We start from the raw sequence: 25,991 nt of genomic DNA, 5'->3' as shown, positions 1-25,991 counted from the left end.
CAATCATAAAATTAACAAAGCCAGGCCATCCACAGGCACAGTATGGTGTATTACATACTCAAGAGGTCTCCACAGAAAAACTCTGGATTTCTAAATGAATCAGACAGGAGGATCAGCCCCGCCCCCAACCCTGCATAATAAGAACTGTGAATATTGCAGCAGGCATGGGATACTGAAGGTGGGGGCAAATAAGAGGGGGGAAATATTCAAACTCCTGAGAAGTTGTAGAATTCTGAAAGCTGAAATCCAGGTATAGGAGGAAATCTCTGCATTATCCCCTGTGATTTCTCACTAACCTGCAACTGTATTGTCATACACAGGAACTGTGTTACTACTAGGGGTGTGCAAGCCAAAAATTTTCAGCTATAGCCGAAAGTAGAAAGCCGAAAGAAGATTCTCTATCGTTAAAGCCGAAAGCCGAAACAAGAATCTCTTTCGGCTTTCGACTTTCGGGATTCTTTCGGCATTATTTCGGCATTCTTTCGGCTTTTTTCTATGGGAAAATGCCTCCGTCTTCCAGGACGCCTGGAGGAGGCATTTTCCCACCAAATAAGCCCAAAATTGGTGGGGACCTTCCTCTAACCCTTCTCTAACAACCACCCAAGTTTCAGACAGATTGGACTTTGGGGGGCCATGTTATGGCCCCCCAAAGCAGGTCCCCCCATCCTCCCATAAGAAAGCGAAGGAGCAGCATATTGTTAGCATGCTGCTGCTGATCTTTCTTCATTATTTCCTATGGGGAAAAAATGAAGAGGCAGGCTTCCTTTGCCAGGGGTGGCATTTTGCATGCAAAATGCCCCCCAGCCCTCAGGGGCCCTTCTCCCACCCCTCCTCCCACCCCCCACCAAGGCTCAGCCTGCTCCCACTTGGGGGGGCCATTTCATGGCCTCCCCAAGTAGGTGCTCTAATCTCTACCACTGACAGCTGGGGGAGGCTTGTGTTGCCAGGGGTGGCATTTTGCATGCAAAATGCCCCCCAACCCTCTGGGGCCCTTCTCCCACCCCTCCTCCCACCCCCCACCAAGGCTCAGCCTGCTCCCACTTGGGGGGGGCATTTCATGGCCTCCCCAAGTAGGTGCTCTGCTCTCATCTCTACCACTGACAGCTGGGGGAGGCTTGTGTTGCCAGGGGTGGCATTTTGCATGCAAAATGCCCCCCGGCCCTCTGGGGCCCTTCTCCCACCCTTCCCCCCACCCCCCACCCAGGCTCAGACTGCTCCCACTTGGGGGGGCCATTTCATGGCATCCCCAAGTAGAAACACAGAAAAATAACAGAAAAATAACACAACTCACTTAACATCAGAGAATCACAAAGCATGATACCTGTCAAAAACACTTTATTTCTTGAACAACTTTAGGTTACACAGCAGGGGGGAACACACAGTAGGAGGGCACAACAGGGCATGATAGCAATGTACTACAAAAAATAATACAACCCACTTCACCGTTTTTGACAGCAATTGTGTTTGTGTGATTCTCTGATGTGAAGTGAGTTGTGTTATTTTTGCGTAGTACACTGCTTTCCTGCTCTGCGGTGCCTTCCTACTGTGTAACCTAAAGCAGTTACAGAAATAAAGTGCTTTTGACAGCTATTTTTTGGGGTGATTCTTTAATGTGAAGTGAGTTGTGTTATTTTTGTGTAAGATACTGCTTCCATGCCCTTTGGTGTCCCCCCCCTGCTGTGTAGCCTAAAGCTGTTCAAGAAATAAAGTGTTTTTGACAGGAATTGTGCTTTTGTGATTCTCTGATGTTAAGTGAGTTGTGTTATTTTTGTGTAAGATAGTGCTGCCATGCCCTTTGGTGTTCCCCCCTGCTGTGTAACCTAAAGCTGTTCAAGAAATAAAGTGTTTTTGACAGGAATCATGCTTTGTGATTCTCTGATGTTAAGTGAGTTGTGTTATTTTTGTGTAAGATAGTGCTGCCATGCCCTTTGGTGTTCCCCCCTGCTGTGTAACCTAAAGCTGTTCAAGAAATAAAGTGTTTTTGACAGGTATCATGCTTTGTGATTCTCTGATGTTAAGTGAGTTGTGTTATTTTTCTGTGTGGGGGACTGCTGGTGTAATGTCATAATGCTTTGCCTACTTGTACTTTGGAAGGGAGAAAAAAAAATTTAAAACTTTATTTTGTGTTGTTCTTGTTTTATTCTTTGTTGTGCAGTTGGTTCCCATCATAGGGAACAATGGGGTGGCTGGCCAGCCATCTCTGTAGGTGGTGGGGGAATTTGAGGGAGGGTGTCTGTGGTTCAGGTGCTCTTTCACAGGGACCAGCTGGCACTCAGAAGTGTGCCCACCATTGTGGCACCCCTGGGCTGTGCAGAATTGCCCAGGGAAAGAGAGTTTAGAAGTTCCCAGCATAGGGAACAAAGGGAGAGGGCTGGCCTTTGCCAGCCTGTTCCTGGGGTTATGGGTGTGGGGCAGGTGGGGGTGGATTTGGGTCTGTGAGGGGCTAATGTGGGGATTTGGGTCTGTGTGTGGCAGCTGGGGGGGAATTGGGTTTGTGTGGGGCTGTAAGGGGTGGACTTTAGGGGCTGAGAGGACCTACTTGGGGATGCCATGAAATGGCCCCCCCAAGTGGGAGCAGTCTGAGCCTGGGTGGGGGGTGGGGGGAAGGGTGGGAGAAGGGCCCCAGAGGGCCGGGGGGCATTTTGCATGCAAAATGCCACCCCTGGCAACACAAGCCTCCCCCAGCTGTCAGTGGTAGAGATGAGAGCAGAGCACCTACTTGGGGAGGCCATGAAATGCCCCCCCCCAAGTGGGAGCAGGCTGAGCCTTGGTGGGGGGTGGGAGGAGGGGTGGGAGAAGGGCCCCAGAGGGTTGGGGGGCATTTTGCATGCAAAATGCCACCCCTGGCAACACAAGCCTCCCCCAGCTGTCAGTGGTAGAGATTAGAGCACCTACTTGGGGAGGCCATGAAATGGCCCCCCCAAGTGGGAGCAGGCTGAGCCTTGGTGGGGGGTGGGAGGAGGGGTGGGAGAAGGGCCCCTGAGGGCTGGGGGGCATTTTGCATGCAAAATGCCACCCCTGGCAAAGGAAGCCTGCCTCTTCATTTTTTCCCCATAGGAAATAATGAAGAAAGATCAGCAGCAGCATGCTAACAATATGCTGCTCCTTCGCTTTCTTATGGGAGGATGGGGGGACCTGCTTTGGGGGGCCATAACATGGCCCCCCAAAGTCCAATCTGTCTGAAACTTGGGTGGTTGTTAGAGAAGGGTTAGAGGAAGGTCCCCACCAATTTTGGGCTTATTTGGTGGGAAAATGCCTCCTCCAGGCGTCCTGGAAGACGGAGGCATTTTCCCATAGAAAAGCCGAAAGAAAGCCGAAAGAATCCCGAAACGTTTCGGCTTTTTTCTTTCGGCTACCCGAAACGTTTCGGCATTCCCCGAAACGTTTCGGCATTCCCCGAAAGAAGCCGAAACACTTTTGTTTCGGCATTCTTTCGGCATTCTGAATGCCGAAACGCACATCCCTAGTTACTACTACTAAAATGCCTGTTACACATAATGCAAATAGGGTTGTACTAATAGTAAATCAAAATTTGAAGAATGGATTACATTTTCTATATTAAGTATGCATTAAGAGGATGAGAGCAACTCCACCAAGATTATTCAGTTCAATGATGAACAAAGCATGAACACAAAAATCACATTATACTAAAAAGCTGTCTGAAAATTAAAAACAAGTTCATGTAATATTTAAAGTTTTCTTCCACCTGTCTTCCTCTGAAATTAAACCTGTCATTACATTTATAATTACATTAGAATTTGATAAGAGGTCTCCCCTGTTCTTTAATAATCTAGGCTGTGCCCAGAAGTAACTAGTTGATTAACAAGCTATATGTGGAAACAGAAACAGGAAAAACAAGGTAACTAAATTTCATCTGTCTAAATTTTTTTTGGATTACAAAGAGAAAGCACTCAAGTTTTACAAGCAACAGGCTGCTGTATTAGTGCTTAATAATTTGTTGCAAGTAAACTTCTGCCATAAGTGCATTTTGAAGATGCATGGTATTTAGGATGTGCTTTTCTTTGTTCTAACCAACTGTAACTTGAACTGGTACAGTAAAAATTAATATATGTTTAGAAGCAGGGAGAGACTATTCCAAAGATTCAGTCCACAAAATTTATTTCTATACTTGCCAAGTGGTTTATTTATATACTTGCCAATTCAAGAGGTCCTTACCGGTTTTCTTTTTCTTCCAGGTCACCTGTACTGTTTAACCTTCGAGGGGCTATTGAAGCAAAATAGATTTTGTTGTCCTTGTCCTGCTAGAACAAAATAAATTCCTTTAAAATGGCATATTTTAAGGCTTAAAAAAAACTCCAGTGGCTTCTAGCAGTTCCTTGTCCTTCAAACATTTTATTCCTCAAGTGCTCTCACAAAACACTTTTCAGGAATTCTACCCGTTTCTCTCTACACCAATCAGGGTTTGAAGCTGGTTTAAAATCCATGGATACAAGAAAGCCCTGATTAGCATTAATCAAGGCCAAGGTGTTGCTAGCCTTAACGAGGTATGGAGCGTAAAATTTCAAACTCTGTTTCTAATCTGCTATTCATGGACAGATAGAACCTGTGGTTGCAGACCAGAAGTTTTACATCTGTATGGAGATGAGAATTCTTTCCTAGTTATTTTTTGTACCATACTGGCTTGGTGATTCAGAACAGTGAACAAGCTAGAATGATAATCAGCAACAGGTTTTTCTGAATTCAAGATTTTGAGATCATCTAGGCTGTTCTATTTTAAAGGCTTGTCTTTCTTCTAACTCCCCATTTTAAGAAGGTGGTTATTCTTTTCCAGGTTTCTATAGGCTGGCATCCCGGAGCACAAGACTTGGATCCAATGGAGCATTTTCTGCATATGTAACAGCATTTTCAGTGTCATTTGGGGGAGGAAGGATGTGAGGAAGTTGCACTTTATGGGCAAAAATCCTACCTGCGGAAATACTCTGCTGGATCCAAACCCAAGTTTGAAAAAAAATAAGCAAACCTGCTCAACAGTTTCCAATCACAACTTCTTCATTTATGGTTATTTAACTTTTTTCCTGACATGGGTTAAAAAAAGGTTTCAGAGCTCAAGACAATTTATGTTCAAATCATAAGGAATCATAATACATTTTTAAAAACTGAATTTATAAAGTCTCCACCAATATACAATCACTTGCAAAAAAGAGTTCCTGTCTAGTAACTTCTACTTTCCCCAAGCCTGTAGCCAAACTTTTGCTATGCACTCTCCCTCAGGACTATACTGACCAGAGAAACCATTTACTATTGTAGTTTTCCTGTTATCTACAAAGAGCAGTAATTTATAGGAAGCATTTTTAATTCTAAGTAAGCAGAATTTCAAACAAACAAAAACAAAAAAAAACTGATTAAAATGTTTGTTGAACTCAGTTACACAAAAAAGGTTTGAAGTGCTTAGGAAAACACAACATTGTTTAATATAGTTCTGTCTGTTAAATTTAATTAATGCATTTAATACACAAATATTAAATTATGTGTAACATTCATGAGTATTAAATTGCATATCTAATTATACAATTACAGGGTATAATTAGAATGTGCCTAAATAGTGCGTAAATGAAAAATGCACACAATGCAGTCTAGTTACGAGACCTTTCCATACTTTAAAAAAAAAACACACACACACAGTAACACTATGGTTGAAATCTCATTCTCTCTGAACTCATTTCAAAAAAATCTGCTGCTAGGAAAATGTCACACACACACACACACACACACACACACAGACAAACCCTCTCTGCTCCATTCTAGCATATGTATACAACTATGACAGCAGCGCAGAATGTGTATGCATTGAAATCATAAGCCTTGACTGGATAGTGCCGGTGATATCACTGGTAACTAGTGACAGCTTACACCACCATATAATTAAGGACTGCTTTCAAGGATTTTTAAAAAAATGCTGAGAGGCTGCACATTCCCCCATCACACCAATATAAAAAAAGGTGGTCACACTGGTCAGCACGAAGCACACACTTTGTAAACCACTCTGAGTAGGCATTAAGTTGCCCTGAAGGGTGGTATATAAATCCAATGTTATTTTCTTTCTAGAAAAGAAATGTAAGAATATTCAACACATCTTGCCCCACAGTTTCATGATACTTCTGCTTTTTTTAATGCATCTTCTGTAATATTCTGTAATACTAAAGCATACATCCCTCTTTTCCTCCAACCTTTTTCAATGCAGCCACACCACCCTTTGCAACAAGGCTACCTCCTATCAGCCCACCCAGATGCATACGGTTATATTACTGGAAGGTGCTACATTCATGAAGGGTAGCCGCTGACAGATCTACTAGACATGAAGCTAAACAGAGTCTCCATTTTCAGAACTCATGTATCTCTGAATACTGGTTGATTAAGGGAAAAGCAATGAGGGAATGATTACCATCTTTGTGGGTTTTTCAGAAGCATCCAGCAAGGCACTTTTGGGATCAGATCTAGATGGACTTTTTTTTTTAATCTGACCCAGAACAATTCTTCTGTTCTTAATTTATCACCAAATAGATTGCTTTGGCATTGCTTCTAGTCTATATTAGTAAAATAATATGGGGAAAGTCTGCTTAAAACAAACTATTTTGAAATAGTTCTGCTCAAGATTACTAGCCACATGTTTCAAATAGGAAACCAGATTTCTCTGTACCTTTTCTTTGTTGTCTAACAATGCAGAAATCCGAGGGGATGAAGAAGAGCGATAGATAGAACCACCCTTATCTGTCAGTGCATCACGAGGAACAGTGCCTTCATTTAGTGTGTTCTGACTGCTAGTTTTCCGCAGACTTAGCCTCCAGGAAGAGGGAGATTCATCCTTTTGTTCTTCAGATTTGTTAAGCAAAGAAGTAGTAAACTGTACAAGAGAAAAGATGATGAGGAAAAGAGTCAAAGCTATATCATGATGACTAGCCTCTCAAATAATTTCACTACACCAAAAGTAATTAGAATTATACAAACAAGAGGTAGGATCTCTGCTAACCTGTCCATTTCCACCATTCTTGCTGCAACCCCCTCCGCCACGCTATTCCTTGAGGCACCTTATCCCCAAGAATTAGCATTTCATGGAGGTCAGTGGACTGTAGTAGGAGGAGAGAGGCAGGAAAGTTGTTCCACTGATGGAAAATTGAATTTGAATCCAGCCCAAGGTCATGCATAAAACTCCCAAGCTAACAGTTGTACTGAGACAAATATATATGTATCAGTTTTACTAATATAAGTATGAAAAGCACTAAGCCTATATCATAAATATGTAGAAACCATCTATTATATCCTTTTGCATAGTCTATATGTGTTACAAAATGCATCTTTTTACACATAATTCTTAAATAATAAATATATCTATGACAATTACAAACTTCAGATGCAAAGCTGGCATGATTTGGATAAATTCAAGTGAATTTGTTTCAGCATTAAAAACAATTCTGCTCAGTCTCTCAAACCCTAAATAAAGAAATACAAAAAAAGCCAAAACACATTTATTTATTGACTTCATTTATACTTCACCTTTCTTGCCTTATAAAGAAATGCTATACCCAGACGTATTCCAGTCACCCACCCAGTGGGACCTGCTTGTAATTAAAAGACGAGTAGACCAACCTAAGAGAAGCTTGTTTGAAATTGTCCCATTTAATGCAAAGTTCATTTGAAACTTTGATCTGACAACATATGATGGAGCAACCATGCTGAAGCTAAGCAGGATAGGGCATAGTTAGTGCCCAGAGAGAGGACTACTTGGTAATTCAACATATGCCATATGTTTCACGGAGATAACATGAAACAACTGTCATCAATTGTAGCAAGAGGCAACTTTAGATTCAAACAGTATTGTATTTTAACAGTGCAATTCTAAATAGAGTTAGTCAGTGGATTCAGAATGGTGCAATTCCATTTAGGACTGCATTGTTAAGTCCATTTCCACTTACTTTTCTGACAGGAGCCATAGTGAAAGTGTTGTGCTCAGGAGGTGGTACTTGTTCTGTAATGAGAGTTTGGGACTCATGGCTGGAATGGTTAGCAATGGATTCTTCTTTTCTCTCTAAAAAGACAGAAAATAGCATGGGCATAACAGCTATACCAATACAGTTTTAGATTTACCAGGAGCATGTACTTCTGATACTTAGAGTACAAGCCCTCTGGTTTTCTGCTCAAAGCAAGAAAGAATATTGTAGTACAGGTTGGATCCTATAAACCACAAATACAAAATATTGGTGGATCTCTTGTTCCCCTCCCCCTTTTTTTTCCTTCAGCAGCTTCTTGTAATCCAGATGCTAGGAGTCAGGGGAGCAGGACAAAATGTCATGGAACACAGGGAGCTGCAGTGAGAAGAGAAAATCCACTTTCTTCTTCTGTGTCATTTTACCCACAAGGATTCCCCCAACAGCTACCCCTCAGCTATTCTGAAGAGACTAGAAAGCAGGAAAGATCTGCTTTTGTGATCATAAAGCCTGATATGTCTTGTCACTTTCCCACAGAGTGAAAAAAAAGTACTTTTGTTTAATGTATTGTCGAAGGCTTTCACGGCCGGAGAACGATGGTTGTTGTGGGTTTTCCGGGCTGTATTGCCGTGGTCTTGGCATTGTAGTTCCTGACGTTTCACCAGCAGCTGTGGCTGGCATCTTCAGAGGTGTAGCACCAAAAGACAGAGATCTCTCAGGGATCTCTGAGACACTGACACTGAGAGTGACACTGAGAGATCTGTCTTTTGGTGCTACACCTCTGAAGATGCCAGCCACAGCTGCTGGCGAAACGTCAGGAACTACAATGCCAAGACCACGGCAATACAGCCCGGAAAACCCACAACAACCATACTTTTGTTTAGTCACAGTATAAATTTATATGAGAGCTGCTGGCTATCAATATATTCCCCGAGATTATTTCTGTAACCCTATGACAATTAATAAATTCATTGGTTGTAGAAACATGAAGAGTTAACTTAATGTTAAGCATGTCTACTGTAAAATTCTCTGAGGTAATTTTTTCAAACAAATAGATAAAAGAGAAAAACTATTTGCATGCCTATAACCCTTCTTTTTGGTCATCTGTGAATCAATACTAATGGGCTTTCTGCCTGCAGAGAGTTTCAGTTAAAAAATGTGTAGAGCTATTAGGCAGAAAAGCCCTTCCCCCTCAGCTCAGACTGTGCATGCCCAAAGGAGTCCTAACTTCCTCCTCAATTCCTTCCAACATTACAAGTATGGTAGGAGGATCTGCTAGTAATAGAGCCCAGGGTTCCCCCTGTAAATTGAATAGTCCTTACTGGGTGGTAATTGGCATGCTGTGGAAAAGGTAGACAGAAGATGGTGCTGTGAGTAGTCAGGTGCTGATATAGGGAAAGATGGCTACCCCTTGATGGCAAAGATGTACTAATACCACTGCCATGAGTGGGTGAGCACCGTGAAGGGCTGGAAGGGCTGAAGTGCAGCCCTTTACACTGGTAGTAATCATCTCTCACAGCAAAACAGAGGAAACTGCAATGTGTGGATGTGTCAAAAGTATGCATCCTTGAGGTTGACAGAAGTGATCCAAGCTCCTGGTGTTAGTAGGGTCACTATTCTGAACTTCTTGGGTCTGAGGTAGCCATTGAACCCTCTCAGGTAGAGGATGGGTTAAAGACTTGCATCCTTCCTGGGAACTGTAAATTACTTGCAGTAGAACCCTCAGCCAATCTAGGCACGTGACAGCACTTCAATCACCATCCTGAGGAAACCGGTAGAGTTGTGGGGGAATGCACTTGAATACTTTGGGGGAAGAAAAGAAACTATTTTTTTTTGCATATGGCAGCTTGATGATCATGAGGATTCAGCTGTCAGACATTTTTGCTTTCTTGTGTTGCAAAGTATTGGTAAAATTCTAGGACTACCAGTAAACAGAAATCCAAAGAATCAAAAACTCTGCTTGAAGTTTCCACATGTTCTAGTATGCTGAGCTGCAGACTGAAGCCTTGTGTGATGCTAAAGAGAAGAAACTGCAAGATGATGAATGGTCTGGAAAGCAGCAGGACTGTTCAGCTTGATGGGAGCAGCCACTCCAGAGTTTCTAATTTCGGGTCTCAAATGTGACTCAGAGAGACCCATGTAGCATGTGATCAACTTAAATTTCTGTACCCCCTCTAGAGTGTCATCAGGGGTCAAAAAGTGATTGCAGTGTTGCATGAAGCCTCAGAGTAACAGCTGTAGCCATGGACTTTGAACCACAGTCAGGAAGTGATGATTTGTTATTTAGTGGGCCTCAAGGCTTCAGTTTTTAAGACTACAATGATCTTCATGTCTTCTGTAAGGTGGCAAAGCAGTGGGAATATCTTTTCCCAGAGGAAATGCTGGTGTCTGGCCATACTAACCACATGGTTAGTCACCTGCTGGGGACACATTGTGACATGCCCACAGGGTGCAAGACCAGAGGTTGGGATAGCTGGATAGGTACTTGTGTAAAGACCTCCAGTTGTTTCTCTGAAAACAAGCCAGCCAGTTGGATGGGGGGGGGGGGGACTATGTACCAACATAATTTCTGGAACAACGATGATATTCTGCTGGATTTCCCATATCAGTCACAGCTCCACTGTCTGTAGGAGACAGGCCAGGATTTGTGAGGCAGAAAACCATGAGGGATTGTATACCACAGGAGCAGAAGGAGACTGCTTTTCCATTCGTTGCGGTTGGTGATTCTCCTTTTGCTTCTTGGTTTTCTCAGTGGCTGGTGATCAAGCCCAACATTTTTGTAGCTTGTCTGTGTTGTCTTAGTACCAATGGGTCAAGTATTTCTTTCTAGTAGCTTGGTTTCAAGGAGCTTGAGATGAAAACTAAAGAGAGAAATACAAGTAAGGAAGGGATGATGATAAAACTTTAAGGAAATTTATCCCTCAGAGAAGAAAACTTTGAAGAGAAGTTCCCAAATGTGGCTTACATTGTGTAAGGTGAAAGAGAAATGGCTGGGAAAGGCATGACTCCTCCCCTTGGGCATTGACAGTCCAAGTTGCATCTCTGACTGAAGATGACTTTCACACCTAAAAAGACTGCTCCAGAAATTTTTGAATTGGAGCTCTACACAAGTGATTGACTGAGAACTCCCAAGTTTCTTCAGTTGATCAGCTGAGGACAGGTCAGTTTCCTCAGTTGATCTTTGAGGAAACTTACATTTGGTGATTTTTTAATGGCATTAAGATGTTGATATTTTTTTAAAAAAATTTAAAAACACCAAAAAAGAATGTACTAAAATATACAGAAGCACAGACAAAAATGTTAAAAGACCAAGTGGGATTCAGCACTCTCTGTAAAGTTTTTGTGTTAGCCATATTGCAGCATTTCCCCCCTCAGCAGCTGCAACAAGGTTTTTTTCTTTAAGGCCCCAATATTGCAATGTTGCTATTTAAATGTTTTAAAAATTCAGAAAAAAACCTGGATTGGTTGTTGGTTAACTAATCAGGATGCAGAAGAATAAAGGAGAGGGCTAAAGGCAGAGCCAGACCTCACACCGAAGAAAGCACTTCAGAAAAAAACCCTGCTGCTTGACTTCAATGAAAAAAAAAACATTGGGATATGTGCGCAGGGGGGGGGGGAAGCATAGAAAAAAGGGAAAGATCAATTCTGTGGCAGATGTAGCCTCTCTCCATGCAGAATGTAAAAAATCCTGGGAAGCAATTTAGAGACTGAATCAGGGTATTTTGACCATGCATGCAGAACTCTGGAGAGAATCTGTATAGGGCCAGAATTGAAGAAAAAGCTCTGTGAGGAAAAGATACTAAAATATTGTTTTTGACAAGACAACGTTACTGTATTTACTGAAATGAATAAGTTCTGCCTCAGAGAGCGCTATCAATAGCATAAAGCGCTGCTCTATTTCTGTACTTCAGCAATATATGCCAAGAAATATTAAGTTTCAAAAGAGTAATATTTTTGCATGAATAACATGGAGTTGGTTGTTGTGGGTTTTCCGGGCTGTATTGCCGTGGTCTTGGCATTGTAGTTCCTGATGTTTCGCCAGCAGCTGTGGCTGGCATCTTCAGAGGTGTAGCACCAAAAGACAGAGATCTCTCCGTGTCACAGTGTGGAAAAGATGTAGGTCATTTGTATCTACTCAGGAGGGGTGGGACTGAGCTGAGTCATCCTGTAAGAGTTTCCCAGGGTGTGGAATGCTAATGGCAGGAGGCTTCACTGTATCCTGAGGAGGTTCTTTTGCATATGGATTGGTACTTGATGTGCTAATCTTCTCTGCAGGGCTATTGTCGGGTATAGAGTGTTTTGTTAGCCTGGCGTTTTTCAGAACTGGAAACCATGCTCTGTTCATTCTTAAGGTTTCTTCTTTCCTGTTGAAGTTTTGCTTATGCTTGTGAATTTCAATGGCTTCCCTGTGTAGTCTGACAAAGTAGTTGGAAGTGTTGTCCAGTATTTTGGTGTCCTGGAATAAGATACTGTGCCTTGTTTGAGTTAGGCTATGTTCAGCCACTGCTGATTTTTCAGGTTGTCCAAGTCTGCAGTGTCTTTCATGTTCTTTTATTCTTGTCTGGATGCTACGCTTTGTGGTCCCGATGTAAACTTGTCCACAGCTGCAGGGTATACAGTATACTCCTGCAGAGGTGAGGGGGTCTCTACTGTCTTTTGTTGATCGTAGCATCTGTTGTATTTTTCGGGTGGGTCTGAATACTGCTTGAAGGTTATGCTTTTTCATAAGCTTTCCCATCTGATCAGTAATTCCTTTGATATATGGCAAAAACACTTTTCCTGTAGGAGACTGTTTTTCCTTGGTTGTTTGATTCATCCTGGGTTTGATTGCTCTTCGGATTTCATTTCTGGAGTAGCCATTTGCCTGAAGTGTGTAGTTTAGATGATTAATTTCCTCATTGAGAAAGTGCGGCTCACATATCCGTCTTGCACGATCCACTAATGTTTTCATTATGCCTCTTTTCTGTCGGGGGTGGTGATTGGAGTTTTTGTGTAAGTACCGATCAGTGTGAGTTGGTTTCCTCTAGACCTTGTGACCTAACTGAAAGTTTGCTTTGCGGATGACCAAGGTATCCAGAAATGGGAGTTTTCCCTCGATTTCTTTCTCCATTGTGAATTGTATGTTCAGGTGGATGTTGTTGAGATGATTCAAAAACCCCATCAATTCTTCCTCCCCATGGCTCCAAATGATAAATGTATCATCCACAAACCGGAACCACACACTAGGTTTGTGGGGTGCTGATTCTAGAGCTGTTTTTTCAAAATGTTCCATGTAGAAGTTTGCTATAACTGGGCTGAGAGGGCTCCCCATGGCCACCCCATCCATCTGTTCATAGAATTCGTTATCCCATTGGAAGTAACTGGTTGTCAGACAATGATGGAAGTTGTTTGATGGACAATGATGGAGTTGTTTGGGTTGAGGGGCAGAATTTAAAATGTACTTCTCACAACCTTTTACACTTTTGCAAAGGGATATACTGGAACCAGGTTCTTGTGGATAGCCAAAGAGGAACTAACCTCATACAGTCTTTGTACTTCAATACATTTGGAACTAACTGACCCTGCAGCAATTACATGTACCCTTTCACAGTGTGAAAGAAAAAGCAGATTAACAAGAAAGTGAAGTAACTACTAAATTCCACAGTTTTTGCACTGAAAGGTTATTTAGAAGTTTTGTGAGGCACTTATGTTCAAATAATTGCGTGAAGCAGAGGAATGTTATGATGTCAGACATTAGAAAGTAAGATCTTTAAGCTCTTACTGTAAGCCACTATGACTGCAAGAGGGACCAAGATACGAATTCTGAATAAATATAAACACAAAAATGCAGTCTGAAAACTAATCTGCTGCATGCAAGGTTGATGGAGTTTACAGCAGAAAAAGCAAAAATATCCTTAAGATTCTCATAGGAATTAAATACCAACATAATGCGAATTAATCATTATTTCATTGCATCTCCATACTTCACCAAACTTCACCTTAAGATCTGTCATTTTCAGCTCCTGTACATTTACCCTTCTTTGTAAGCTATAACACATTGCTGTTGGAATGCAGGGACAACGTGTTATTACTAAGACGTCCTGGATCCCTTGTAAGTAAAGAACAGCTACCCATATGTGACAGTATAAACTGAACTGAGACCTAGAAAGGTCCCAAAACAAATAGCAAAAACTCCAGAGAGGACCACAGAAGTCTTTTTACAAATATTCATATTTCAAAAATATAGAGTCAATATGGTAATCCTAAATACATACTATTGATATACTATTTTCTGTCATCTACAGGGTTCTTATATTTCAGAACTTGAAAAGGCTTTTCAAGATGTTTTTGTAGACTTGGAAGAAACCCAGATTAATGAATTCTTCAGGCAATCCCTATTTTTAACAATTCTGTAAAGCATATTACCTGCCTCTTTTTCAGTATCTGATTCTGAAGCATCATCTTCCTCAGCTTCTTCCTCAGAGCTGGAGCTACTGGAATCTTTATTCTCTTCTTCATGGTCTAGAGATTTCAAAGTGTCTGGCTCATAAAGAATCTTCTCTTTGCTGAGACACAAATGTTTAAAGATGTATTCACCACAATGGAACAGTAAGCAAGCTAAACAATGTGCTGTAGGAACTGACAATATAAGAATACTTCAGATCACCAGTGCAGGCCGTGTACAAAATCTTGCTGCTGATCAATGTGAGCAACTACCCTCTTAGCATTGGAATGAACCCTAATGGAATATTAGAAACTTGTATCTGTATACATGAAATGAAATGAGATGAGGCCAAGTAGCAGGGGAAATGCTAGTTCACTGTATGTTCCTGTTTCCCAATTCCTGTCATTTCCCTAGAATCAGGTCATGGGAGCGGTGAAATAGACCACACCAGATGTCAGGCAACGTCTAGTCCAGAGAGGTCACACACACACTATAAGAAGAAAAAAATACAGTACAGATATGGCAGGGCATGGGAAAAGACACAAAGCAAAATTTCAGCAACTGGAAACATGTGGGAACAAGTGGATAATACTTAACACATCTCTACAGCAAAGCAAAATGCTGGCCAAATAATTCATATCTATGACAAACTCATCATAGCTACTCCTACAACTACAAAACCAAATGGTTCTATGCTCACTGGACTTTGAGTCCTGCCCTGTTTTCACACCATATTAAGTTTTGACTTTTCGAAGTGGTTCACGTTTCCATTTTTCCATCTGTTCTCCCCAACCCTGCAAAACACCCATGCCATATACTCTTAAACAGATAATCTTACTTTCTGAAGAGTCCACTTTGAAGTTTGCCATTCATATCAGCTTCAATTAATTTGTTTCTGTTCTCTTCACTACGCAGCTGCCAAACACATAATTGAAAGGCCATTTTAAAAAAAATGGTAGATCATTTTCAGTATCTAGTATAACAAATAGATTCCATACAAATGGAAGCATTGCAACTTGTTTACTTGCTTGGCTCTTACATAAGGCTACTAGACTTTATCATCAGGAAGCCATATAATTGCGGTCACATTCCAGAGCATTTCATCCAGAGGAAGTCCACCTAGGCATCCTTTTCACCTTTCTTTTTACATGGCGCTCTCTTCTTTCCCCAGGACCCCAACCCCTCACAGCAGATTGCTTTTGAAACTTCATTGGCTGCTTCTGGGTTCTAGCATTATGGCAGGAAAAGTAACTTTTCTCTGTACACTTTTTTCACTCCATAATGTAAAATTAGCCCTGCTAGAAAAGAATCCTCCATTCTGAGTCAGGCCCGGACTTCTTCAAGGTCACATTAGCCCACAGCCCTTCCTGCTAGTTACATCTGCCATCCCAAGCAGGTAACGTTCAGGAGTAGCTTTTTGGAATGTGCACCTGGAAGATGTAGTGGGCAACAACTCTCACTATGAAGTTGCTTCATTCTTGTTCTTCAAGAATCCAATTCATTAGGTTTTTATGTTAGTAGGAAAAAAGCCACCTGCATCCACGATGGTTTACTAATTGGTGTTATTTTAATGCCAGACAAAAGTTATAAAGGAGGGCAATATGCCTAGCAAAAAATTACATCTTAAAAATTATCAAGGAGATAACCAAGGAATATCTGGCAAAAGAAAATCTGACACAGATTAGCAACTGGACAACTATAGGCAAAGTTTACATATGTAGCACCCAGTCCATTTTTCCCTGTACAGCATCACATTACAAATTCTTCAAATTCTACTTCAAATATGCCATTTGTCCCCATATGTGCCCCAGAGGACGCTTTGATCAGCTGACAAACAGTTGTTGGTGGTCCCTGGCCCCAGGGAGGCTTGCCTGGCATCAACTAGAACCAGGGCTTTCCCCTTGTGATTTATCTGTCAGGTGCTCGGGATCACCTGTCATACCCCTGCAGCTGAAGCTGATGCTGTTGTAGTGATTCTGTCTGTGGTTCTGTCACTGGGGTGGGAAACTCAGAACAGGAAGTGGTTGTTGATTCCTGCTGTAATCTCTCCCTAGCCTGGGAACCTGCTTGGCCGTGAGAAGTCTCCCTGCTTGCAGAGTTGAGGACCGTTAGGAGGTGGGGAGTAGAAGGAATCGTGGGGAACCTTTAACTGCTTTAAGCTTGTCTGTAGCCACCAGTCCTAGCAAGGATGGCGTAAGAGCATGAAACTGGCATCTTATCAATAAAGAATCTCCTGAAGTGAAATCTTTTGAGAGTTGTCTGGCATCCTTACATTATCATCTTTTCACTGGGCCTGCAAGACAGAGATGTTTCGCCAGGCAGGTGGGGGCAGGGTCGAGCCTCCTGTTGGGGGGAGGTTATGTAATCCCCTGCTCTAGTTGGTTCATCTGGTTACCTCCTCCACCCCATAGGGGCGTGGAGGTTGGGGTTAAGAAAGTATAGCTGCCATTCAGAATGATGTTTTATTGAATTGAATTGTCTGTATTTAGGATTTTACTGTTGGTTTTAACTATTGTTGTTATCCCCCCTGAGCCCGTTTGTGGGGAGGGCAGAATATAAACTGAATCAATCAGCCATTTCCTTTATTTCAGAGCATGTTTTATTCTATGGCAAGCTGAAATACACAGCTCAGCTCCACAGATTCTCATTTTGGAAATGTCACTTTGGCAACACCAGCTAACAAAAGCAAGCATGATTTCAACGAATTTGGACAAATTAATTCAGTATCAAACTGCAAGTTAATGGGAGATCCATGATCAGAGCTCCTAACATTTTTAACCTTAAAAAGTAGCCATACTTTTCCAATCTAAATACATTCCAGTATGTTGGGGCAGCTGAAGTTAACACTTTCTCTCTGTACCATTTTCCATTAGCAATTCTGGATAGCCCAGGTGAGCCTGATCTCGTCAGATCTCAGAAGTTGAACAGGGTCGGTCTTGGTTAGTAACTGGATGGGAGACCTCCAACAAATACTAGCGTTGCAGAGGCAGGCAATGGCAAGCCACCTCTGTTAGTCTCTTGCCATGAAAACCCCATTAGGGGTTGCCATAAGTTAACAACAACACCAATTCCCCACCACCAAGTCCACCTGAATGCAGTGGCAGTCTCAACCCAAATCTTTCTAACCCCACACAACTGCTTTTTAAAATTAAAAAAAAATATTGGGAGATCAGAACCTGGATCTCCTATATTGTATATAGTTTGACCCCCAATGTTTGCCTCCACGTCTCAACTGGCTGGTATCTTCTTACTTTTTCTTTACACCAGACAGGACTAAGACTAGAAATAATGTTGGCTAGTTAGAAAGGGACTCACCATGTTCTGCTTCTTCTGCAACATCTCTAAGTGTTCGACCAGTCCCTCATCAGCCACATCAAATGGTGTTTGACCCTGATGATATGTGCAATTAGAAAACAAAAGGCATCATACAGGATGGTGTTTCATTAGTATGAAAGGAAAATGCCTTTACTAGTAGAAAACAATTTTTAAAAAATCATTTGCAGCATTTCATATCTTAGAACTTGATAAAACCTCAGGATTTGAAAAATGATTTGCCATGTCTTTTTAATTTATACTTGTGCCAAGTAAATTTAGTTGTTCTATGGTAATATCAGTTTGTATAGGCTGGTAAAAGACATGATGTAATTTATGACACACAGAGAGTATTAATTCTTGCTGAAGCTGTAAAGTTCCCAACTGTTTAACTATAGTTCAATGGCAGAGATGGGTCAGAGCATTGGATTCACCCTCTACCATAGTTTTCTCCAGTGCCCATGTCCCAATAGCCTTAACAACGGTTGAAGTTAGTGCATACATCTCTTTTAAAATTATGGTTAGTATGTGCAAAACCAAGTGATTATGAATAATTCAAACTTTGGTTAGCTTAAATTATAGCTAAGGCTGTCGTAGCTGAAACCTCAAGCCATGACTAAGAGCAGGGGAAAATTGGTACCAAATGAGAAAAGACAGGAGAACGGAACATGTGATCTCTGTGTCACTAACACCATTATCAGTTTAATCAAAGCTTATATTAAAATCAAACAGGATTAATGGAGCATAATGAACTCTATGTGAAGACTGGAGTCAAACTCAAATCAAAAGCTAGAATCACAGAGATCTAAGACATTAAACTATTCATGCACATCTCATCCTGTAAGGAGACTATCAACACCTCAAAATGTAAAGTTAGAAACTGGATAGTAAAATGGCAAGTAGAGGACTATCTGACAGACAGTTCTCCTGGAAGCATTAATAAGCAACTCAAGAATTCACCTAATAAGAGATTCAGTTTCTCCCAGAAGGCTTTGACCAGCCAAAATAAGCAGAGGTACAATTATAGCTAGTGACTCTCCCAAGTTGTGTAGCAGTCTGAAATACTGCTTTGGATTTAGCAATCAGTGGAAGGTGCTAACAGCTGCAGATCTTCCTTGCTTCCCCCCCCCCCCATCCAGGAAGTTGATCCCCAGGACCATAGAACCTGTGTGAAGTAACAGTCACATAGATTGGTGATCTACAGTTAGGAGCGGGGGTGGGGGGATCATTCCTTCCTGCTCAATAAGTGGAGCTTTGCTGACAGAAGAAACAGGAGCGATTTGACCCCTTTTGCTGTCTCAGTGCAGCTCACCAACCTGCGTGGTTATTATTCCACCCAAGTCCAGTGACCTTGAGAATAAATTTACCTGGGTTTGGGACTAGTGGGAAGGGAAAACACAGATGAGCCCCATCCTTGGGTAAGTGGATTGTTGGATCCAATGCATTGACTGAAACTGAAGAATGAGGCTGAAAATACCTCACCTGTTTGAATTTATGCTTCTGACTGTACTGACATTAGCAGGCTACAACTTAAGCTGAATATGAGTAATTGTGCTTGCAAATTAAACTGCAACATGCTGGACCTAGATCCTGGTTTTCACCTCAAAGTTACTCCAGTTTAAGCCCCTTAAAATCAGTGGGCTTAGACTGGAGTAACTCTGCACAGGATAGCATTCTGAATCACTATGCCATGTATTATGCATAATGAGTACTGAGTAATAAAATAATTGTGTGTCAGGTAGGTCTGCAGTAGAGCAGCAGAATCTGAATCCAGCGGCACCTTCAAGACCAACAACATTTTCAGGGTTGTGAGCATTCGAGAGTCAAATGCTCAGATTTGTATCTTCAGATACAAATAATTGTGGGCAACTAGACAGTTAGTGCCCCTCTCAAAGTAACATACCAGAATTCTTTGGGGGGCTGGGGGGAGCGATACAGCAGTAGAATCCATTTTCTAACAGATTCTCCAAATCTAAGCCAATTCCAGGACCAAATATTCTTCACTGGATGACACAGCGAACTGAAAACATTGGCAAGTTATTGTGCCCTCACTGCACTACAACCTTCCACTGTTAATGGCACAATGAAAATCCATCTTATTTAATAATCAGAGTAAGCACTGATCCAGATGCCTCGTCCCATTAGGTCTCTAAAATACAAACAAAGTCTTCTGCACTCACTGCAAATTTGATAATTATTGACTGTTTCATTTACCAAAGGTTTTTTGCCCTCTCTCTTTCTGTGCTTTCCCCTCCAAAATTTCCAGTGGAAAATCTGAGAATGCAAGGGGAAATGGGGAAAAACCCTTATGGTATATTCTTCCTTTTAAGAACAAACAAAAATCTATTTTAACACATTATTAAATTTTGTTTTAGTTGATGCCTTCTATTGTATACTAACCATATAAGATAATTAACTCCTTTATACAATAGAAATGTACAACTAATAAAACCACTGTCCTGCTTCAGAATCCTCCATAAGCAACATTTGAAAAATTGGTATACAAATCCTCATTTTTCTGAATGCAATGGAGATGAAAATTAAAAAATCAGATTAAAAAGATTACCAGTTGGAAGTTATTTGAAACAACTGTTTTTTGTGATGTGTTCACTAACTCAACTATTGCCTCTATTAGACGTATGTTCTGAGTTTTTGTATTCCATGTACTCCACAATTATGCCCAGATCTGGATGGTCCAGGTAGCCCAGTTTTGTTAAATCTCAGAAGTGAAGCAGGGCCAGCTCTAATTAGCACTTGGATAGGTGACCACCGAGGAAAGCCAGGCTTGCTATGTACAGGCAGGCAATGGCAAACCATCTTTGAATGTCTCTTGCTTTGAAAATCTTACGAGGTCACGATAAGTTGACTGTGACCTGACAGCACCAAAAAGGTTTTATCCAGTCTTAAGAACTACAATATGTTCATGGAGCTGCAGTGGAATGTCCTACAGAATAACATAATCTGAAATAGGACCTGTTCTTCCCCTCTACTTCATCTAGTTATTTTGAAAAATAATAACAACAGTGTGCTTATATACTGCTCTTCCAGACAGATTAGTGCCCACTCAGAGTGGTGAATATAGTCAGCGTTATTATCCCCACAATACAGCTGAGGAGCTGGGACTGAGAGGAATGGGTTACCCACCCACCCCCAGCTGAGCTCATGGCAGTAGCGAGAATCAAACCACCATACTGCTGATTTGCAACAAGACCACTTAATCACTATTCTGCAGCAACTGTGTTTGTCATATGCTGGTGAGAATGGAACAGTAATGGTGGCAGCTGCCAACGCAGGCAGCAATTATAGATAAAATTTAAATAAAACTTAAAATCGTAATTATCTTAGCAATTGAAAGATGGTGATAGACTTACTGCAACCTTCCTTTTACAAATTTAGAATTTTTCAAGCTTTCATTTATTCTAACTCCTAATGTCAGCTTTCAGATTCCATACTACCAGAGTATTATATAACGTGGGAGGTGACTTTCCTCATTAATTAAGAACTGGAAAGATCCTTGGCATAATTGAACTTATCATATGCATAACCATGTTACAAAGGATGGATCTCAATGGAACTTCCAGCCCTAAAAACTTAAAAGGCTTTTCATAACAAAAATATAAATGGCTGTCAGAGAGAAAGCAAAAAATCATGTTTCCAGCAATGCTTGCTTCAAAACATATTTCAGATTATACTGAATATAAAGGATGTGCTAATTGTGATGCCTTGGCAGGGACAGGGACTAAATGCTACACTACTGGGTTCTGTCTGCTGGTGTAGATATGCGCCTAGCGGGAGTTTCCACGCTGCTAAACATGCCATGGAAATTAGTTATGTTTTATTTCAGATAGATTTCATTTCTGTGCTTGGCTTTATGCTCGTTTAAAATTTATCTGCTATCATTCTCTAATGTATCTGTTTCCGTGAGTGTCCTAACTGAGGTTCATTACCGTAATTTGTTCAGAGAACATCCCAGCTGTCATTTATATTGTATTTTCACTCACACTGTTATAATTCGCCTTGGATCTCAGGGTGCTGTATGCCATTAAAGGTATTTGAATTGAATTGATCTCAGGGTGAAAGGTGGACAATAAATAAATAAATAATATGCAACCTGTTTAGCTTTAGGCTCAATCGCAGCCCACAGGCAAGCACATTCAGTATGTTTGGCTTGACAAAGAATATCATTAAGATTTCCAAGAAAAAACTGTGTGCACCTCTGAGACTTATATTTAGCCTGAGGTTCACTAACCAGCTTGTTCCTGATGTCCATGTCACAGAGTGCTTCAGCCAAGATAGAGCAAGCTTCCTTCACTCCCCAGTGTGCAGCAGCATGGAGTGGAGTCCAGCCATCATTGTCCTGAACATTCACATCAAACCCAGCTTGAATCAAGAGCCTAAGGAAAACAAGCAAGTGAAAATGCAGCAGTTCAGACATGCAGGTCAACAGCCCCTGTGAACAGTGTGCAAAGGCTTCATGAAGAGAGCTGTTGTGTGTCACAGACTAGCACAGAAAAGCAGACAGCTTAGAGAAGTCAGATTTAGGGTAAAGTTAACAGCTTCCAAATAATGCAGTTCGTGGTGGTGTGGTGTCTAGTTCTGATAAAGGCTGACAAGATGTGCCATCAACAGAGAGCAGCAGGTAGATGTGTTCTAGGGAAGTGGCTTAGGTGGGCAGAAGCAGATCCAAGAACAAAAAGGAAAAGATGCAGCAACGACATTTCTCCAGTGCATTAACTTCTGAACGGATGATGTTAAAAAAAAGAGAGACTTCTTAACATTCACTGTACCTGCAGCTCTCCAGTCTCTCAGGAAGAGGTTTTCCCAGCTCTCCATACTAAATTCCTTCTAACTGGAGATGACAGGGATTAAGACCAAGACCTTCTGCAAAACATGTGCTCTGCAACTGAGCTATGGCCTTCCCCTTCCAATAACAAATTCCTATTTACGGTTAAAATTAGACTATTTCCATATTGCTTCATTTTTTCAAATTCCTTTGACTACAATCATTTTCTCTACCTTCCTATAACATCCAAGAAGGGGGCTGGGAGGTGGGTTGATCCTATACAACATTCTTAAAGGAGAGAAGGGAATATGATGCTGCACTCTACAAGTCGGATAAGACTGCTTCTATGCTATGGGTCCAACATACTCATAGCACCTGCATGTTACTCTTATAATGCAGAAAGATAGTTTGCTGACTCTCCTCATACAGCTGATCCCACTAAAATGTTGGGCTCAGAAGGGAGAGTCAACATTCGGAAGTCTTGTAGAACTGATTATGGAGCAGGAAATGATAAAACAAGTAAAAGGATTTCACCACACTTTGCCTGAGAAGCATTATCTCTTCACTTTTTAGAGTTTAGCTTCAAAAACTGGTGCCTTCACAAGTTAGTGTTTGTAAGGCCAGGTATAGGACTAGATTCATATGCTAACACTGAACAAATGATGGAAGCTTAAAGAACCAGGATATCACACAAAACTAAACACAACATGGACACCTGCCAGCTGGTGTCATGCAAGTAGAAAAATGAAACACTTGTGGATTTAAAGTAATAGCGAAACAATTAACAATTATAAAGATATTTATAGGGGATGATTTCTAGTGTAAAGAAAATAAAGGGTCGTCTTAAGGACAAGACAGCATCAGCTAACAGTCCTCTGTTTGTCAAAGAAGAAAACTACTAAAACCGGGACTGTTAATATTCATTCTCAAATATACTGATATTTGCTGCTTTCTCAGCTGCCAGCAGTAAAGAGGTCTTGCCCTGGAAAAGCAGCACAAAATCAAGCAGCTTCATTAAATGTCTCAGTCAAGTCAACTGATAACTTTTCCTATGGCTGATAAGCAGGCAAATCTTTCATACTTACACATGCAAAGTCAATGCTGCAGTAGCATTTAAGCCTCTACCCTCCAGTTACAGACCTATCATGTAATTGTAAAGCTTGGAACACAAATCTTAACTGTTAGCCACCTGCAAATCAGACAACTATACATTACCTCCACTATTAAATTATGAGATTTTAATTTTTACTGCCTACAGGCTGAATAAAGAGGCAATTCTACCAAGAGTCCTTTTTTGAGAGAACTTAGAGATATTCAGTTACAACAGTATAAATAGAGAACTGAAATGCAGCATCCATTTAGAGGCGTTAGTTCCAGAACATAATGAGATCAGGTATTCAGTATAGGCTACTAAAACAAAAGCACAGCCACAGTGATTTTGTGAGGATGCCAGAACTTGCATCCAGTAGGCACGGCCTGCATCTTCCAGATTAAAGAAACCTACTGAATACGTCTTGTCCAACAGCCCCTTTGTACCTGGCACTGAATTTTGCATCCATAGGACCAATTACAGGAGTACCAAGAACCCCTAAATTAGCATGGTAAATACAGAAACGGGTCTAGTACCTCATGACTTCAGAGTAGCCCTTAGCTGCAGCTACATGAAGGGCAGTGGCACCAGTTCGGGGCTGTTTTCTATCTTCAATTTTCCACCTGTTTAGCCATTGCCGTGCATCCTGCAGCATTTGTTGCTCTTCTGCTTTCCTTGCATGATCCAGATCTATTCCTGAAGAAACAGACTACAAGTGTAAAAAAAACCCAAAGTAGAACAAAAATGGATACAGGGAACTGCAGGCAGGTTAAGGGCAAATTGAGTGGTTAGCAGAGATGAACTAGATGATTCTTGATTTTCCTGGCACAGATTTCATTTAACTTATATCTCATTTTCTCTTATAATCAAGGCAGCTTACAGAATTATAACACAAGCAATTTTCTTTACCCTTTTCTAATTATCAGTTGACTAGAACTTACCTTTCTCAGTCAATATTTTCAAGGAGCTAGCCACCATAACCCCCCAAATCTTTCTTGGTTAGCCACTGCTAGTTCAAACACCAGTTACCCAAGTAGCTGCCCAAGTCTGTCCCCTTGCCTCTAGAGGCATCCCTCTGAGCACATCCAAATAGCAAACCAAATGATACCACCAGGGTGAACACATGTGTGGGGATCTTTCTTCCTATCCATACTGGGGACCCATGGGCTGCTGTTCCTCATTAACGGGGGAACCAAAACTTATTAGGGAAGGGAGATCTTGAAAACCTCCCATATTAGAACCCAATCTAATATCATCTAACTGGTCTCACAGAAACTATGGAGTCGATTCCTTTATTTGATGGTAAAAACAATTTATTAAGGTAAGGTAAACATACAAGGGAGTAACAGCAAAAACAATGAGCAATGCCCACACTACAACAATCACTGAACAAGAGAAGTCAGACTTGCAATCTCCCAGCAAGGCAAATGTAAATGTTAATCTTACCATCTAAGATCTAATGCAAGGCTTTGTCAAAATGACATACAAGAGCAAAGGAAGAGTTACTATGACAAATACTAGAACTATAAGACGACATACGTTGACCAGTATGCATTCCATAAGAAAAAGAAATTTGTTTTGGCCATACCACAGTGAGCCTAGATTAAAATTAGTCTGTGAATCTTAAATCTTCCTATGATGTCTATATGTGGGCACAAGAAACTCCCATACGACTTGTCCTGAAGGAAAAGGCACTTGGGATGCTCTTTCCTGCAAGACTCAAGAAAGATTCTTCAACTTTGGCGGTTTATATCAAGGTAACAGGTGCATTAAGGAACGCTGGTATGTGCACCAGGTACTTCTTTTGGCTTCTCTTTATACCAACAAAACACAAAAGGCTTTCCCCAGTAATAACCGTTCCAATACACAAACTATACACAGGGAAAAAAATAACAGTCACCTGAAAAATTAGTATGTACAAATGCAATTCTTTTATAAATATTTTCACATAATTAAAGATGAAAAAACCATTAAGATTGGTGCTCATTACACATAATAGAAGAAACAAACAGCTCAGTCCACAGCATTCTTAAAGGTAGAGTCTCTAATTTCCGTGTTAATTTCACTTAGACGCTGAAGATATTGACAAATAACCACTTCTGGAATTGACCCTCTATGTCCAGGAATGGAAACAATTTGTCACAAGCTGTCCTCCACTGAGTTGGTACAGCTGGGGATAGGGTCTGGAACTTCCCATTCCCTAACAACTTAGGTGTTATTACTGTGGTGTGAAAGAATGTTATATCCTGAAAAAATTCTAAGAGCACGAGGCTTACATCCTGACAACATTGAAGAACAAGAGAAACTGAAGCTACACAATATGTTTTGATACAGATTGCTATCAACTGTGATGTTATTATGTTTGTGCTGGAACCTTCCCTTTCAGTCTGTTTACAATAGCTGGGTTGTACATGCAAAAGACTTGCTTTCTGTTGTGAT

The 25,991-nt window shown here is 41.1% G+C and overlaps 1 protein-coding gene across 10 annotated transcripts in view; it reads right to left on the bottom strand.

Moving 5' to 3' along the window:
• PPP1R12B (protein phosphatase 1 regulatory subunit 12B) overlaps window positions 1-25,991 on the bottom strand; it is a 179,128-nt gene that overhangs the window by 129,736 nt on the left and 23,401 nt on the right. For 6 of the 10 annotated variants that reach the window (XM_054981476.1, XM_054981478.1, XM_054981472.1 and 3 more), the window contains exons 4-11: window positions 24,089-24,248; window positions 21,929-22,073; window positions 17,683-17,757; window positions 15,206-15,282; window positions 14,349-14,488; window positions 7,932-8,044; window positions 6,659-6,862; window positions 4,177-4,262 (exon numbers count right to left, since the gene is read on the bottom strand). In XM_054981476.1, coding sequence (XP_054837451.1) covers window positions 4,177-4,262; window positions 6,659-6,862; window positions 7,932-8,044; window positions 14,349-14,488; window positions 15,206-15,282; window positions 17,683-17,757; window positions 21,929-22,073; window positions 24,089-24,248 — 1,000 coding nt within the window. The remainder of the gene's footprint in view (window positions 1-4,176; window positions 4,263-6,658; window positions 6,863-7,931; window positions 8,045-14,348; window positions 14,489-15,205; window positions 15,283-17,682; window positions 17,758-21,928; window positions 22,074-24,088; window positions 24,249-25,991) is intronic. The other 4 variants (XM_054981477.1, XM_054981481.1, XM_054981473.1 and 1 more) reach the window with 1 other exon arrangement.

Source organism: Eublepharis macularius, chromosome 5, assembly GCF_028583425.1.
Source record: "Eublepharis macularius isolate TG4126 chromosome 5, MPM_Emac_v1.0, whole genome shotgun sequence".
In the NCBI taxonomy this organism is placed as follows: Eukaryota; Metazoa; Chordata; class Lepidosauria; order Squamata; family Eublepharidae; genus Eublepharis; species Eublepharis macularius.
This window is presented reverse-complemented; position numbering and strand designations above follow the sequence as displayed.